The 19,227-nt window shown below is 38.0% G+C and overlaps 1 protein-coding gene across 1 annotated transcript in view; it reads right to left on the reverse strand.

The window, feature by feature from the left end:
• The window catches only part of EDA2R (ectodysplasin A2 receptor), a 65,237-nt gene that overhangs the window by 40,161 nt on the left and 5,849 nt on the right, over positions 1 to 19,227 (reverse strand). Inside the window, exons 2-3 of the mRNA XM_025861833.2 lie at positions 10,335 to 10,404; positions 9,352 to 9,448 (exon numbers count right to left, since the gene is read on the reverse strand). Coding sequence (XP_025717618.1) covers positions 9,352 to 9,438 — 87 coding nt within the window. The 5' untranslated portion in view covers positions 9,439 to 9,448; positions 10,335 to 10,404. The remainder of the gene's footprint in view (positions 1 to 9,351; positions 9,449 to 10,334; positions 10,405 to 19,227) is intronic.

Genomic DNA, 19,227 nt, shown 5'->3' on the forward strand with positions numbered 1-19,227 from the left:
GTGGTGGGAAAAGGACTTTAGGGCAACCTCCTGGACTGAAACCTGGAGCAGCGAGGCCACCCATGCTAACTGGGGGCGGCTGGCAGTTTTAGAAGCAGAAAGGGCAGAGAGGTGCCTGGACCTGGAAGTTGAGGGGCACACAACCCAGGGCACTGCAGTTTTTAGCATCACAGACAGAAACAGAGACATCATGTCCTGGAGAGCTCACTGAAGAACAGACTGTGATCTCTTGGTTCTGAGGCAGAGGGTTGGAAACGGTCTCTTCTGCTTTCTCGGAAGAGACGCGGAAAACCACCAGAGAACAAAAGCCCCAAAACACAGGTTTTCACTGAGCCCATCATCCCCACAGGGTGCAAGGCAACTCTGCCCAAACAGGGTTGCCTGAATAACAGCCCGGCAAGCCTGTCCCCCAGAAGACAGGCTGGGAGAACAAGAGGATGACAACCCTAAGGTCCCTACAAAACAGGTGCATCTTATTTGGTTTGTGGGCAATAATTTGGACTCTGTACATTCCCTCAATCACCACTTAACAGAATGACTAGAGGAGGAATCCCCCAAATAGGAAAGACTCAGAGACTGTGACTTCTGCCACAGATTTACAAATGGATATAGATATAAGCAAGATGTTGGAAATGGACTATAGGGTAACAGTTATGAAGACGATAGCTAGAATGGAGATATTGATTAATGGCAACATAGAGTCTAATAGAGTCTCTAATGGCAGAAATGAGAGCTGAACTGGCAGAACTTAAAAATACTACCAGTGAGATCCAATCTACTCTAGATACTCTAACAGCTAGGGTAAATGAAGCAGAAGAATGAATTAGTGATCTAGAAGATAAATAGATACAAAAGAAGGAAAAAAGGAGGTCTGGGAGAAACAGCTTAAAATCCATGAAAATAGAATTAGAGAAATAAGTGATGCCATGAAACGTCCCAATGTCAGAATTACTGGAATCCCACGGTGCCTCGGTGGCTCAGTTGCTTAAGTGACTGCCTTCAGCTCAGGTCATGATTCTGGAGCCCTGGGATTGAGTCCCACATCAGGCTCCCTGCTCAGCAGGGAGTCTGCTTCTCCCTCTGACCCTCTTCCCTCTCATGCTCTCTATCTCTCATTCTCTCTCTCTCAAATAAATAAATAAAATCTTAAAATAAAAAAAGAATTATTGGAATCCCAGAGGGATTCTCTGGAATTCCAGAGAGAGAGAGGATTAGAAGATATATTTGAGCAAACTGAGGCTGAGAAATTCCTTAATCTGGGGAATGAAATTCCTTAATCTGGGGAATGAAACAAACATTTATGTCCTAGAGGTAGAGAGGACTCCTCCCAAGATCAAGGAAAACAGACTAACACCCCAGCATGTAATAGTAAAACTTGCAAATCTTAGAACCAAAGAAACCATCTTAAGGGCAGTTAGGGGGAAGAGGTTCCTTACGTACAGAGGGAGGAACATCAGAATAACGTCAGGCCTATCCCCAGAGACCTGGCAAGCCAGAAAAGGCTGGCAAGACATATGCAGGATACTAAATGAGAAGAACATGCAGCCGAGAACACTTTATCCATCAAGGCTGTCATTTAGAATGGATAGAGAGATGCAGAGCTTCCAAGACTGGCAGAAAATAAAAGAATATGTGACCACTAAACCGGCCCCACAAAAAATATTAAGGGGGGTTCTATAAAAGGAGAAAGACCCCAAGAGTGATATAGAACAGAAATTTACAATCTATAGAAACAAGGAATTCACAGGCAACATAATGCAATAAATTCATATCTTTCAATAATCACTTTCAATGTGAATGGCAAATGCCCCCATAAAATGGCACAGGGTTGCAGATTGGACAAAAAGACAGGACCCATCCATATGCTGTCTACAAGAGACTCATTTTGAACCTAAAGATACATCCAGACTGAAAGTGAAGGGATGGAGATCCATCTTCCATGCCAACAGACCTCAAAAGAAACCTGGGGTAGCAATTCTCATATCAGACAAATTAGATTTTAAGCTAAACACTCTAGTTAGAGACACAGAGGGACACTATATCATTCTTAAAGGGTCTATCCAACAAGAGGATCTAACAATTGTAAATATCTATAGCCCCAACATGGGAGCAGCCAACTACATAAGCCAACTGTTAACCAAAATAGAGTCATATTGATAATAATACGTTAATTGTGGGGGACCTCAATACTCCACTCTCAGCAATGGACAGATCATCTAAGCAGAAAATCAACAAAGAGACAAGAGCTTTGAATGACACACTGGACCAGATGGACCTCATAGATATATACAGAACATTCCACCCTAAAACAACAGAATACTCATTCTTCTCGAACACACAGGGAACTTTCTCCAGAATAGACCACATAATGGGACACAAATCAGGTCCCAAATGATACCAAAAGATTGAGATTCTTCCCTGCATATTTTCAGACCATAATACTTTAAAACTGGAACTCAATCACAAGAAAAAAAATGGAAGAAATTCAATCACTTGGCAGCTAAAGACCACTCACCTTAAGAATGTTTGTGTCAACCAGGAAATCAAAAAGGAACTTAAACGATTCATGGAAACCAATGATAATGACAACAAATCAGTCCAAAACCTATGGGAACTGCAACGGTGGTCCTAAGGGGGAAATACATAGCCATCCAAGCCTCACTCAAAAAATAGAAAAATCCCAAATTCACCAACTAACTTTACACCTTAAAGAACTGGAGAAAATGCAACAAATGATGCCTAAGCCACTCATTAGAAGAGAAATAATTAAGATGAGAGCAGAGATCAATGAATTAGAAATCAGAAACACAGTAGGTCAGATCATCGAAACTAGAAGCTGGGTCTTTGAAAGAATTAATAAGATCAATAAACCACTGGCTAGACTTATCCAAAAGAAAAGAGAAAGGACCCAAATTAATAAAATTATGAATGAAAGGGGAGAGATCACGACTAACACCAAGGAAATAGAATCAATTATTAGAAATTATTATCAACAACTCTATGCCAATAAATTAAGCAACATGGAAGAAATGGATGCCTTCCTGGTAACCTATAAACTACCGAGACTGAAACAGGAAGAAATTGACAACCTGAATAGGCCAATAACCAGTAACGAGATTGAAACAGTGATAAAAAACTTCCCAAAAAACAAGAGTCCAGGGCCTGAAAGATTCCCTGGGGAATTCCACCAAACATTCAACGAAGAAATAATCCCTATTCTCCTGAAGCTGTTTCAAAAAATAGAAACAGAAGGAAAGATTCCAGACTCATTCTATGAGGCCAGCATTACCTTAATCCCCAAACCAGGCAAAGACCCCATCACAAAGGAGACTTACAGACCAATATCCCTGATGAATATAAATTCCAAAATTCTCAACCAAATCCTACTAATAGGATCCAACAATACATTAAAACGATTATCCACACTACCAAGTGGGATTTATCCCTGAGATGAAAAGGTGGTTCAACATTCACAAATCAATCAAAATGATAGAATACATTAATAAGAGGAGACAGAAGAAGCATATGGTCCTCTCAATTGATGCAAAAAAAAGCATTTGACCAAATTCAGCATCCCTTCCTGATTAAAACTCTTCAGAATATAAGGATAGAGGGAATATTCCTCAAGTTCATAAAATCCATCTATAGAAAACCCACAGTGAATATCATCCTCAATGGGAAAAAGATGAGAACACTTCCTTTAAGATAAGGAACACATCAAGGATGCCCACTCTTGCCACTATTGTTCAACATAGTATTAGAAGTCCTAGCAACAGCAATCAGACAACAAAAAGAAAGAAAAGGTATTCAAATTGGTAAAGAAGAAGTCAAACTCTCTCTCTTCAGAGATGACATGATACTTTATGTGGAAAATCCAAAGGACTCCACCCCCAAATTACTAGAATTCATACAGCAATTCAGTAATGTGGCAGGATATAAAATCAATGCACAGAAATCAGTTGCTTTCTTATTCACTAACAATGCAACTGTAGAAAGAGAAATTAGAGAAACGATTCCATTTGCAATAGCACCAAAAACCATAACATACCTCGGAATAAACCTAAACAAGGAGATAAAGGATCTATTCTCTAGGAACTACAGAACACTCAGGAAGGAAATTGAAGAAGACACACAAAAAATGGAAAAACATTCCATGCTCATGGATTGGAAGAATAAACATTGTTAAAACATCCATGCTACCCAGAGCAATCTTTACCTTCAACGCTATCCTAATCAAAATTCCAATGACATTTTTCAAAGTGCTGGAACAAACAATCCTTAAATTTATATGGAATTAGAAAAGACCCCGAATCACCAAGGAAATGTTGAAAAAGAAAAACAAAGCTGGGGGCATCAAGTTGCCTGAATTCAAGCTATATTACAAAGCCGTGATCACCAAGACAGCATGGTACTGGCACAAAAACAGACATATAGACCAATGGAACAGAATAGACAACCCAGATATGGACTTTCACCTCTATGGTCAAATTATCTTCGACAAAGCAGGAGAAAATATTCAATGGAAAAAATACTGTCCCTTCAATAAACAGTGCTGGGAAAATTGGATAGCTATATATAGAAGAATGAAACTCGACCATTCTTTTACTCCATACACAAAGATAAACTCAAAATGGATGAAAGACCTCAATGTGAGGAATCCATCAAAATCCTAGAGGAGAACATAGGCAGTAACCTCTTTGACATCAGTCACAGCAACTTCTTTCAAGATATATCTCCAAAGTCAAGTGAAAGAAAAGGGAAAATGAACTCTTGAGACTCCATCAAATAAAAAGCTTCTGAACGGCAAAGGAAACAGTGAACAAAACAAAACCGTAACCCACAGAATGGGAGAAGATATTTGCAAATGACACTACTGGCTAAGGGCTGGTATCCAAGATCTATAAAGAACTTCTCAAACTCAACACCCAAAAAACAAATAATCAAGTCAGAAAATGGGCAGAAGTCATGAACATACACTTTTCAAAAGAGGACATACAAACTGTCAACAGACACATGAAAAAATGTTCACCATCATTAGCCATCAGGGAAATTCAAATCAAAACCACACTGAGATACCACCTTACACCAGTTAGAATGCAAAAATTGACAAGGCAAGAAACAACAAATGTTGGAGAGGTTGTGGAGAAAGGGGAACCCTCTTACTCTGGTGGTAGGAATGCAAGTTGGTACAGCCACTTTGGAAAACAGTGAGTAGGTTCCTCAAAAATTAAATATAGAGCTACCCCCTGACCCAGCAATTGCCCTACTGGTTATTTACCCCAAAGACACAGATGTAGTGAAAAGAAGGGTCATATGCACCCCAATGTTCATAGCAGCAATGTCCACAATAGCCAAACTGTGGAAAGAGCCGAGATGCCCTTCAACAGATAAATGGATAAAGAAGATGTGGTCCATATATACAATGGAATATTACTCAGCCATCAGAAAGGATGAATATCCAACTTTTACATCAACATGGATGGGACTGGAGGAGATTATGCTAAGTGAAATAAGTCAAGCAGAGAAAGTCAATTATCTTATGGTTTCACTTATTTGTGGAACATACGGAATAGCATGGAAGACAAGGAGAAGGAAGGGAAAAATGAAGGGGGGGAATTGGAGGGGGAGACGAACCATGAGACACTATGGACTCTGAACAAACTGAGGGTTTTAGAGGGAGAGGGCTAGCGGGTTGGGTTAGCCCGGTGATGGGTATTAAGGAGGGCACGTACTGCATGGAGCATAGGTGTTATACAAAAACAGTGAATCGTGGATCACCACAGGAAAAACTAATGATGTATTGTATGGTGACTAACATAACATAATAAAATAAAATTTAAAAAAAAGCAAAAAAAAACTAATGATGTACTGTATGGTGACTAACATAACACTTTAAAATAAAATAAAATTGGGCGCCTGGGTGGCTCAGTTGGTTAAGCGACTGCCTTCGGCTCAGGTCATGATCCTGGAGTCCCAGGATCGAGTCCCACATCGGGCTCCCTGCTCGGCAGGGAGTCTGCTTCTCCCTCTGACCCTCTTACCTCTCGTGCTCTCTATCTCTTTCATTCTCTCTCTCTCAAATAAATAAATAAATCTTTAAAAAATTAAATTAAATTAATTAAATTAAATTAAAAAGAAACAGAAAAAGAATAACTTCTTGAATGAATGAATAATTTGCTTTCTAATAAAAAAGAATAAAGTATCATGCAAAATATTATATTGAGAATCCTTCCTAATTAGGAGGTGAAAGTAATTCTCTCAAATGATTATGGCCCCCAAAACTAACTGTTTTATAATTAGAAGAATATCAATATTCTTAATTTTACCTAGTTAGCACAATTCTTATATAAATTTTGATGCTGATAGTGCTATAAAAGTATTTACATATTATAAAATATGAACTTTTAAAACATAAAAGGTTATGCAACCCAAAATCACAATCAAAATTGGCTTATCCTAGAAATGCAAGATATTTTAATTTTTGGAATTTATTGATATATACAATCAAATTATCATGTCAAGAGGAAAATAGATGAAATTGTCAACAAATGCTGATAAAATGAAACAAAATTCAAAACCATTTCTGATTTTTAAAATATTATATAATATAAAGACAATTTAAAAAACACTCCATATTCTGCTATACTGTCTACTCTAGTGTCTTAAACTAGTAAAGGATAAACAGTAAACAATGAAGAGAAGAGTAAAACAATCTGAATAGTTCACAATTGAAAATGTAAATAGACAATAAACACAAAAAAGTTTTTACCCCATCAAATTAAAAAAATAAAATAACATAAAGTTCTCATAAATTGGGTTGCCTGGGTGGCTCAGCTGGTTAAGCGACTGCCTTCAGCTCAGGTCATGATCCCGGAGTCCTGGTCTGAGTCCCACATCGGGCTCCCTGCTCTGTGGGAAGCCTGCTTCTCCCTCTGACCCTACACCCTCTTGTGCTCTTTCTCTCTCTCTAATGAATAAATAAAATCTTTTAAAAAAGAGTTCTCAAATTAGTAATTTAACATTACAAAAGAAGGTATAAAATTAATAGATGATAGAAACATGCATTGTTCATGTGTGGTTTGCCTTTTAGGATATAAGAAATCCATGCACTATTGAAAATAAATATAATTGTAATGGAAATTAGTAAAAAAAATTCAGAAGTGTTAATATATTTCAAGAATTTCTAAACAGTATGCATTATTTTGCACGGTAATTACACTTCTAAAAATATGTCCTGAGGAAATAGTGTTGATTTTCTGTAAAGATTTATTTATAGTAATGTTTACAGTCCATATGAGTGAATTCTAAAACTAAATAAAAGTAACTATAAATACAAGGCTGTGTTAGGTGATGTTAGCTGCTTATCTAAAAGTTATTGCCCATTTTCTTATTTACTAATAGCACATTGATTTCATTCTCAGTTGCAAGGCGACCAACCTCAAGAACTGATTCTTGATTGGTCTTAGTTAATCATGGCAATCCCATTCCCATTTGCCAGGTATTAATTTCCTAACCTTTCTTGTAGTTTAGAGATACAGCAGTCAATTTGCACCCATAAGATATAAGGGGGAATCTGCTGAGGAGCTTCTAGGAAAATACTTTTAGGAAGTATTCTAGGAAAATACTTCTTCCCTAATAAAATTGAAGGTACTTTGTCCCTGCCCCTTCTTCCTGACTTTTGACTATGCTGTGAAGATGTGATGCTTTGAGTTATGGCAAACAAAAGGACACAAGCATGAAGGCAAAACAAGATACCGAAGAATAAAAAGAGCCTGGGTCCTTAACAACATTGTTGATCTGCTCAACCAACCACAGTCTCCTGACCTCTAGACTTCATTACATAAATAAATGTGTTTATGGTTCAAGTCACTGCTGCTTTATGTTACTTTTAATTTAGCATATCCTAATTGAGTCAGATTTAAACTAATCCCCGCCCCCCCGCAAAGCTGAGGCTCAAACCCTTGTTTATCTGGCTCATGTTTATTTTTACTGAACCATTTTGACTTTGAGAAAGTCATGCATCCTCTCCGAGTCTTAGTTTCCTAATCTAAAACGGCGTTCTTAATACCTCCTTGGTGGGACTAAGAGCCAAATTAGATAATCTACATGAAAGTCCTTTACAAGGTACAGACTGCTATACAAGTACAATCTGTTTACATATAAAGCTTTTGCAGGAACACAACATTGCAACTCATTCATTTTCTCTGAGCTTTCTAGTGGTGCTGAAATACACAAATGTACATTTCGTCAGGGGTCATATTTTAAGAGTTTGGTAACAGCAGTTTGATACAAAGAAAGACCTATTTTTCTCCCTTGGAGAGAAGTTCAGGTTTGTAAACATGGATGGCTTTAAACATAATAGCCATGTACACGACAGGAATATTTGTAAGAGATTGTTCTTAATGAGAGTGCCAAGACTTTTTAACATGAAGATCTATGTAATACTGAAAATAGATTATGTTAAGCCAAGCAGCTTAGTCCATCAGGTCCATCCCAATGTCCAACATGATCTAACCTCTGATGACCTTTCCTGGGTCCTGGGATTCCTTATCAACCATGTGGACACTCCTCTGTGGTACGGAATGTTACACGTAAGGAGTTAAAATTAGAGTTGGTGCTTGCATTTGTTGGTGTCTCTGGGACTTTGTGAAATAGAGAGATAGGAATGTGGGCTAAATAACTGCTATATTTTATTTTACTTCTAGGATCATGTCACTCTTCTAATCAAAACCCCCCAAAGTTTCCCTGGTGTACTTAGGGAAAAAATGAAAAATTTTCATCATAGATTTTAAGACTCCACATAGTTTGGCCCATACCTCCCTCTATGACTTCATTGTGTACCATTCTCTATTTCACTTACCATACATCAGCTGCACTAAACTTCTTCTTCCTTGTATATGTGCCTAGTTCATTCCCACCTTGAAACTCTGTACGAGCTATATTCTGTCCCCAGAAGACATCTCCTTAGAGGGGCTTTCCTCTGCTACCTGATCTGAAGTAGCTCTGTATCAGATCAGACCTAACATCTGGCTCCTGAATCCCAAGTGGGTGGACCCTAATTTTGTTGAAAGATTTCCCTAATGCTAAATAGTCTTCCTAGGCCTCTGCATTCCATATTTCCTCTTGATATATGCCATTATCTCATGGAACTCTCCCCTGACCCTGATCCTGTCAGGTGGGCTTTTTGTTGGTACTGTCACTGCTATTATCATAATCTTTGGATTCCATGTTTTGCCTGCTAGACTGGATTAGATACAGGTGGGGCTGACTCTCTTAATCTTGGACCCACTCAGTTATAAGGCTGGTTCCTAGAATGTGACAGAAATAAGTATCCTGATCAGGGGTACTTACCTTGGAGAGTTCTTGTCCAGGCCCACACAGCTGGCAGGTGACACACTGTCCCCATTGGTCCCAGTACTCATTTTCTTCACAATCCATGGTAGGAAGGCTGTGGGTACATAACACAAAAACTAGGGAGCTAGTGAAAATGGAAAGTGATGGCTTGGTTTATGGGTCACTTGGTTTATGGATCCACTTAATATAGTCTCTGGCTCTGAGTTACAGGGGTTGAGGAAGCCAATCCAAAACAGCTAATGCTTATATAGACCTGGCCATGTGCCCAGAACTCTTTTAAAAGCTGTATATTTAAAAATAATTCATTCAATACTTTACACCACCATATCAGAGATTATTATTATCCCTAACTTACATATGAGGAAACTGAGGCACAGAGGCCAAGAAATTTGCCAAAGTTCACACAGTTAGTTGTTGTACCACTTGCTGACCTGGAAAGACAGTAAGACAAGGAGCTAGCTTCTGTCTGGGTGGGTAGAGGATAACCACAATTTTTCACATGTGACCAGCTATTAACAGTTTAGAAAGCACTTTCACATCCATTATTATTTGATCCACACAACAACCATGTGAGGTAAGCACTATAGGGATTATTGTCATTGTTTTGTGAATAAGAAAACTGAAACGTGGTTTTCTTTTTTCCAAAACTGTCCTGAATACCTTGGAGGGCCACTAGCTGTCATTGCTTCTGCCCTAGGGAAGAGTGGGAGAGGAGGTGATCCACCATGAAGAAATATCCTGGTACACTAAGGGGTAGAGAAGAAGAAACACTACTCAGATAACAGTTCTCAGAATACAGATGGCATAGGGCAGTATCACTAGCATTGACCTGAGAGCTGTGAAATATAGAGTTTAATCCTGGGTATAGGGTAACCAATTATCCAGGTTTGCTCAGAACTAAGAGGCTTCCCCAGCATATGGGGTTTTCAGTGCTAAAACTGGGACAGTTTCAGGCAAACTGGGTTAGTTTTTCAACTTACCTAACTCTTCTTCTTTCAACCTATGCCCTTGGATGAGTCACTTTATCTTTTCTGGCCATAGTTACTTAATCTGAAAAAAGGGGACAGTATGTTTCTCACCTACCTTATATAGTTCTTGGGAAGATTAAATGAGCTAAGGTCCATCAAACCATTATGAAGACTTGAAAAAGCTACACAAAATAAGACAGAGTTAAGTACACAGTTTTCTACAAAGATGAATTTAATGAGGGAGACTCAAGTAATTGATACACACGACTTGCACTATTCAAAGACAAAGTGAGATTCTTTTGCTTGTTCCTTAACCTCATACCAAGGTGAACTTCAGGTGGCTATTCAAAGTGCTGAAAATCCTAAGTATGTATGTTGGAAGAGAGGAGAATGAATGTGAACTCTGAGAGGCCATCATTCTTCCCCTCAAAAGTCCCCAATGGTGTTAGGGTGAGTCATCCTTGGCTGGTATTCTTGTTTGAATGTGTCTTTTCTCACCATCAACTGGACCATTCTTCCTCATTCCTTCATTCAGAAGAAAGTGGGCTACAAAATTCATTCTTGCACAAACTAAAAATGTTCCCTCTTGTGTTGTTTCAATTACTGGTCCATAGTCGTCAGCCTCAATAAACATAGTCCCCTCCATACCGATCCTTCTTAGTAAGGACCAAAACTATCAGTGGTCGCATAGGCCTTATGACAAAGGAATTAAGTGTCATGGGCACAGAGCCAGCATACTGGTCTGGACAACTACCCTGTATCCTTTTCTTACCCACAAAAGCAGAAAAACATTGTCAGAAGCCAAAGAGTAGCCCTGCCCTTGAGATAAGCTCCTGACATAGGCATCTGAAATCTCCACAGCAGCTGCTTCTAGCCTCCAGGTGTCCAAAACACTCTGTTTTGTTTGAATTCCAGACCCCCATTTATCTAATAAATGTTATTTGTCATGAATCTTAACACATCCCTCTAACACAGGCTTTGAGACATATGTTTAGGCAAGACAGGCTTATTACTAAATCCTCATAGCAGAATCCAGGGAATGAACAGACAGTTCCCCCCCGCCTCTGTTTTTGTCAAACTGCTAATCTAAAACATACAAAATGAATTCTTTCATTATAAGCTTAACGAATTGTCTTTATTACAGAGAACAAAATAACATAGACTCTGGACTGTTTTGAAGTCAGGGCATACAGGAAAACTGTTTAATAATGTTTAAATGTTATTATCCAGGGGCAAACTTAGAAGTTATGTCAAATTCTTCCCTGTGGTCATCAGTTGTCCTCTGGCAGATGTAATGGCCTTTTTATTGTAAGAGAAGGTGAGAGATAATAATTAGGTTTTGAGAAAATTAGGGCTACTCTGAGGTGTTTCATAACTACATCAAGACACACTTCTAAAATGTCACAGAGGGTGAGACTGAATCATCCAAAATCAAGTGGACAGGCCTATAAAATTTTTACATATGTATATAATCATATAAACACTATCTAAATAAAGATACAGAATCTTTTCATTACCTCAGCTGGCTGTCTCATGGCCCTTCCTAGTCAATACCATCCCCTTCTTCCAAGTAATTTATATTTTGGCTTCTGTCACCGTTATTAGTTTTATCTGTCCTTGAACTTCATATAAATTGAATTAATACAAGAACACTCTTGTTTCTGGCTTTCTTAGCTCAATGTTATTTCTGTGAGATTCATCCATCATGTGTGCAGCAACAATTGTTCCTTACCATTGTTGTTTAGCATCCCATTATATGGATATGCCATAATTTATTTATACTTTATTTTTTGGTTGATGGACATTGGGCTTTTTCCAATTTGTGGCCATTATAAATAAAGTTGTTATGCTATGGTCAATTGATTTTCAAAAAGAGTGCTAAAGCAATTTAATGGGAAAAGAACAGCTTTTTTTTTTAAAGGTGTTGTGACAAATGGTTCACATGAAAAATGATCAAATTGGACACTTCATACTATATGCAAAATTAACTCAAAATGGACCAAAGTCCCAAATGTAAGGGATAAAACTATAAAACTCTTATTTATAAGAATTTTCTTTGTAAGAAATCTTTTTTTATAATTTTTCATTTTTCTTATAAAAATATAGGTATACATATTGATGACCTTGGACTAGGCAATGTCTTTTTTTGTTTGTTTTTAGATATAGCACTAAAAGCACAAGCAACAAAAGAAAAAATAGACAAATTATATTTAATGAAAATGTAAAATTTTTGTGCTTCAAAGGACACTTAAAAAAATAAAAAGGCAATTCATATTAAATGGAGAAAAACCCTGAAAATTCTAGAGATCTGATAAAATACTTATATGTAGAATATATAGTTATGTCTGACAACTCAGAAATAAAGACAACCCAATTAAAAATGGGCAAAGTAGGGGTGCTTGGGTGGCTCAGTCAGTTAAGCATCCAACTCTTGGTTTTGGCTCAGGTCATGATCTCAGAGTCTTGGTATTGAGCCCTGAGTGGGGCTCCACACTCAGTGGGGAGTCTGCTTGAGGAAAAAGGAATCCACTCCTCTCCCCCGCTCAACCTCTCAATCTCTCAATCTCTCTCTCTCTAAAATAAATAAAAATAAATAAATAAATAAATAAATAAATAAATAAATAAAATCTTTTTTTTAAATGGGCAGAGTATCCGAATATACATCACCCCAAGAAGATATACAAATGGTCAATAAGCACATGAAAAAATGCTCAACATCATTAGCAATTAGGGGAATGTAAATCAAAATCACAATGAAATCCCATTTCACATTCACTAGGGTGGCTGTAATAAAAAATAAGGGAGGTAAGTGAGTGTTGGCAAGGATGTGGAGAAATTGGAACCCTCATATATTGCTGGAGAATTGGGACTGCTTTATGTTTTCTACCTGATCTATAAGGTCTCACTTTATTCCTGCTTTAGTGGGTTAAAGTTGTTTAACTCAGACAAGTAAAAAGGTGAAATAACTGGCTGCTCGGTCCTTGCATGTGGTAACCAACTGCTAGAAGCCTAAAAGAATCAAAGGTCTGGCACAACCCCTCTTTATCAGATTTCTTACTCAGTAATTCATATACTCATTAGCCCTATGCTCTCAGATGATATATTTTGTTTAGACCTATTTTGCTCCAGAACTCTTAAGCCTACACAAAGTAACTGGTATATCTATTAATAATTTTATTCTGAGTCAGAACATTTTAACTAGCTAATCAGTTGATATTTTTTTTTCTTTTCACTCATCAGCTGCAAGCAAAATCTTGTAGTTTTTAATCTTAAACACTGAAGGGTGCCTGGGTGGCTCAGATGGTTAGGTGTCTGCCTTCAGCTCGGGTCGTAATCCCAAGGTCCTGGGATTGAGTCTTGCATCGGGCTCCCTGCTCCTTGAAGAGCCTGCTTCTCCCTCTGCCTCTCTCTCTCTCTCCCTCTGTCTCTCATGAATAAATAAATAAAATCTTTAAAAAAAACTTAAACACTGAATAAAAAGTCTTTTCCAAAAAATTTGTAACATAAATAAATGCAAAATGTAATGTAAAAAAGAACATGAAGTGGTACAGTCCTTCTGAAAAATGTTTTTGCAGTTCCTCAAAATGTTAAGCATGGAGTTACTATGTGACCCAGAAATTCCACCCATAGGTATATACCCAAAATAATTGAAAGTATATATCCACGTAAAAATTTGTACACGGGCACCTGGGTGGCTCAGTCATTAAGCATCTGCCTTTGGCTCAGGTCCTAGGATCAAGCCCCGCATGTGGCTCCCTGCTCAGTGGGAAGCCTGTTTCTCCCTCTCCCACTCCCCCGCTTGTGTTCCCTCTTTCGCCGTGTCTCTCTCTCTGTCAAACAAATAAATAAAGTCTTTGAAATAATTTGTACATAAATGTTCCTAGTATCATTATTCATAATAGCCAAAATGTAGAAACAATCTGAATGTCCATCTCTAACCACACAACGAAATATTATTCAGCCGCAAAAAGGAATGAGGTACTTGGTATGTGTTACAACATGGATAAATCTTCAAAACATTATGCTAAGCCAGGCACAAAAAAAAATACTGTATGATTATATTTACATGAAATACCAGAATAGACAATTTAGAGACAGAAAGTAGACTACTAGTTGCCATGGGCTGGGGGAAGGAGAGAATGGGGAATGACTGTGGGTGAGCTTCATTTTGGGGTGATGAACTGGTCTAGAACTAGAGAGTCATGATGGTTGCACAACTTTGTGAATACATTAAAAAAGCAGTGAATTGTAGATTTATAAAGGTGAGTTTTATGGTATGTAAATTATATCTCAATTTTTTTTAAAATGCTGGTTCTTCAGCTTTTCCTTTAATTCTATACTATGAACTACCCTGTATTATTCCAGTAGTTATTACCCACCTAAGTTAGCCCCAAAATTAAAATTTTAAAGAGCTACTATGAATATTCTGATATGTGCCTCTGTGATTTTTTTCCACTCAACTTTTTTCACCCAAATTTATCTAGTGTTGTTTGGGTATATTGATTGGATTTAACCAGAGGGGCTGACAAGTGGCAAAATAACTAGTGTCTCTTTATATTGTCTCTTTGTCATGTGGCTTCTCTCCCTGCCCATCCCTCTGTCCTGATTCCAAAATAATAATAATAAATAATAATAATAACAATAACCTAGAAGAGTAAGAATACAAGTAGACAGGGAAGAGGAGAAGCAATGAGACTGACATTAATAATAATCCTCACATTAGCTCACTGTGCTCTGAAAAATCAATGTTGGCCAAGTTTCTGGTAGATCTAAGGTACTCAGGCTGCTGCCGGTGCAGCTGCCTTTGGACACAGCTTGCGGCTGCTGCTCTTCTCAACTTGCACATGCTTGTGGGGTGAAACATGTTCTTTGTATCTAGGACGGGTGGGCAGGACAGGATGACAGGTCTAAATTAAGAACTCAGGACTTCAGGGAAGATATTTACTTTGCCTGAGCAGTGCAGGAGGTGTGGTATTAAAGAGGGTGAGGAAGACAGCAGCTGGTCCATGCACTGTCCATTCCTCTCCTGTGGCCCTACCTAGTGGCCCACATGTATAAGACTGCCAAAAATCAAAGCAGTTGCTCAGCCTGGCCTTGAGAACTCTGCTTTCTTTGAAAATTAGCTTCTAATCTCATTATAATAATGAGTGCCTTCATTATTTCCAGATATTTGGCCTATAATCCAGATGTTGCTTTATCATTTGGTGCTAGCTCTCAGCCCTTCATTTCCTGGCCTTACTTATGGCCACTTCTATCCCAGCTTTCTCTTGCTTATAACCTGCTTCCAAACTACCAAGTATCTTATCGTCCTCCTGCACCACTATCTGTGAATTTTACACTCCTCAGTAGGGTGAATGATCCCAGGCCCAGCTCTCCCATCAGAAGCATGTTCCTCCCCAGGGCTAGACTCAAGGTTCCCATTCATACTATGAGTTTGGCCAATCTCTTTGACTAGTGGTTCTTTGTATAGGTTGCACCTTGGGAGTTTCAAAAAATACTGATATTTGGGCCCCATTCCTGAGATTCTAATGTAACCAGTCAGTGGTATGGCCTTAATATTTGGAATTTTTAAAGTTCATCAGGTGATTTTCATGTGGAGCCCACTTTGAAAATTACTACTTTAAGGGATTTTTTGTTTTGTTTTGGTTTTTTTTTTTTTTTTTTGGTTCTTGTCTGTTTTGCCTGACTATAACGTATAGTCAGAAAAAGTCTTTTTTGTTGTTGTTGTTGTTTGTTTGGTTGGTTTTTTTGTCTCTCCCACATTCAAAGGAAACTTGGTGAGGGAGTGAACTGGGGCTTACCCATTGTTTTTTGTTTGTTTTGTTTTTAGAAAAAAATGGGTGATAAAGACAAAGGGGTTGAGGGTGGAGAGTTAGTTTTAAAACATGCTAGATCATGTCATTTCCAATCTCAAAATCTATTGATGGCTCTCCACCTCATGCAATACAATTAAAGTCCTTAGAATGGTCAATGAGATGATCTGCCTATTTCCCCTTATACCATTACCTCTTTGACTTTATGATCTACTATTCTTCCTCTTAATCTCTTAACTCCAACCATGCTGGCCTTTTTCTTATTCCTCAAACTAACCAGGACTGTTCCCAACTTATAAATTCTTCACACTTGCTGCTCTCTCAGTCAGGCAGGTTTTCCCCTAAATATCCACAAAATTCCCTCCCTTATCTTCTTCAGTTCTTTATTATACCATCTTCCTAGTGAGGCTTCTCTGACCATTCCTTTAAAACTGTAACTTCCTTCCACATCTTCTATACTCCTTTGCTATTTCATTCTTCTCAACAGTACTTATCACCATCTAACATCCTATACATCTTATTTATACCTTTATAGCCTGGCTCTTCCTCCAATTAGAATGTAAGTACCATGAGATCACACTGCTTTATCTCATATACTTATAACAGTGCCTGACACATAGTAGGCACTAGATAAATATTTGTTGAATTAGTAAATGGTTAAAGACTACAAAGTAATGATCACAGTTTTCTGTGTCAGTGAAAGGTTTCACAATTTATAAAAGGTTTCCTATCAGTCAGTTCAATGGATTCTTACAATAACCCCAGGAGTAAGCCAGAGATTATTATCACCAATTAATAAATTTTAAAAAACCCTGAGGCTCAAAGAAAAAAAAAAGATTCCTCTGAATTTATTTATCTAGTAAGAAACAATGCCAGACCACAGGGAATTTAGGACCCATGAATCTGGCATGCTTTCCAAGGCAGTGAACTCTAAAATAGGGAATTGAGGTCCTCCCAGGCTGTCACTGAAATTTAATTTTTTATCATTAATATCTTTGTTTGGCAAAAAGGAATTTCCTTAATGTTAATCTGATTGTACTTTATTTTTTTAAATTTTATTTTATTATGAAAGAATGGTTAGACAAGGTTACTTCCCAAGCCTTAAGAGATAAGGGCCAGGACATGGGTGGTAGCAACAATAGAAAGAAAGTAATGGTGAGGGGAACAGGCTTTACGAAAAGCACCACTAGAACCTTACAATTCCATGGATGTGAGAGTCAAAAGAAAAATATGAGTCAGAGAAGACTCTGGGGGAAACCAGAAGAACCTCAAGGACATGAAAAGTGTGAACAGAGAGTTCACTGTTAGAAAAAAAGTCAATATACTTAGGTTTTCAAATCATTTTAAGTATGGAGGGGATAAGAAATGTCAGTGGTGGTGCCTAGCAGGTAATTGAAATACGTAGAACATAGGTTGGGCTTAGAGATAAGTCAAATGTATAAAAAGACCAACTTATGGGTGCATATCAAAATCATCAAGAGGGGGGTGCCTGGGTGGCTCAGTCATTAAGCGTCTGCCTTCAGCTCAGGTCATGATCCCAGGGTCCTGGGATCATGCGGGGCTCCCTGTTCTGCGGAGAGCCTGCTTCTCCCTCTCCCACTCCCCCTGCTGTGTTCTCTCTCTCACTGTGTCTCTCTCTATCAAATAAATAAATAAAACCTTTAAAAAATCATCAAGAGGACTTTAAAAAATACCTATATCCTAGATCAATTAAATCAAAACCTCTGAGAGAGATTGAGAACCACTGGTATAGGTAAATTATGGTGGAGGCTTAGATGAACAAAGAAAAATATCAAGAACAAAACACTGAGGGACATCCATATTTGAAGCTAGAAGAGGAAGAAGAACCAGCAGCAGCCAAGAAGAGGAAGCCAGGGAAGAAAGAATAAAACCCAGATTGTCCGTAGTACAGGACAAAGTTTTAAGAAGAAAGAGGTGAGGGGTGCCTGGGTGGCTCAGTCATTAAGCATCTGCCTTCAGCTTAGGCCGTGATCCCAGGGTTCTGGGATTGAGCCCCACATCAGGCTCCCCACTCCACGGGAACCCTGCCTCTCCCTCTCCCACTCCCCCTGCTTGTGTTCCCTCTCTCGCTGTGTCTCTCTGTCAAATAAATAAATAAAATCTTAAAAAAAGAGAGAAGTAAGAGGTGAATTACAGTATCAACTGTTGGTACAAGGTGGTAGAGGATCATCAAGACTGGGGATGCATTATTTTGATTTTATTTTGTGGGCATGTGATAAAAGTAAATTGTCTTTTACTGTTTGAGTAGATGATAATACCTTCATAGATGTGATTCAGATACCATGGGTGGTAATTATAGTTTTTAACAGGCTTCTCTTTCCATTTCCAAAGTGACTAAAGAATTTCAACTGTTAGTGATAGCAACAACTGGTCCAGTAATGTCAGGATTATCAACAGAGGAGAATGAAGGGAGTTGTGCAAAATTAAAGAAGCCTCACCTATTTACCTTGTCCTTTATTCCAGTATACAGAACAACAGACAATGCCTCTGTAAGAATAAAGACGCTGGGGTAGACAAAAAAAAAAATCCTTATTAAAAGCATATTGTCATTGTATAGATAGAATTAATAACCAACTGAACTGGGTCATTTCCACTCAGCCGAAAGCAAATGCTAACCATATTAAATCATTTCTCCTTCAAAACACGTGTGAGCACACACATTCACAAGAACAACAGCAACAAAAATGCACAAACCTAAAAAGATAAACATAACTTAAAAGACTATAAATTGAGGAGAAAAAGCTACAAAATATATAAATATTTTTTATTTAGCAACTGCTGAAAAAAATGTTAAGGGAAGGGGAGAAAAGAACTGTGTAGCTAAGAATATAGCAATATAATTAATAAAATAAATGGGATGAAATTAAGACCTGCAAATTTGGGGCTGATTATGAGGGGAAAATATCATTTTAATGATTGTTGAAACAGTCTTCCCAAGTGGGAGCAAAGGCACAGAAACTGCCCTGGATGATGTTCAAGGGGAAAATGAGATAATGCATGTGAGAATGCTCTGGAAACTCTGGCTTGTGCTACACATGTGAGGGTTGCTATGATTGTTGTTACTATCCCAC

Source organism: Callorhinus ursinus, unplaced genomic scaffold (assembly GCF_003265705.2).
Source record: "Callorhinus ursinus isolate GAN/ISIS: 27379988/994484 unplaced genomic scaffold, GSC_fseal_2.0 scaffold66, whole genome shotgun sequence".
In the NCBI taxonomy this organism is placed as follows: domain Eukaryota; kingdom Metazoa; phylum Chordata; class Mammalia; order Carnivora; family Otariidae; genus Callorhinus; species Callorhinus ursinus.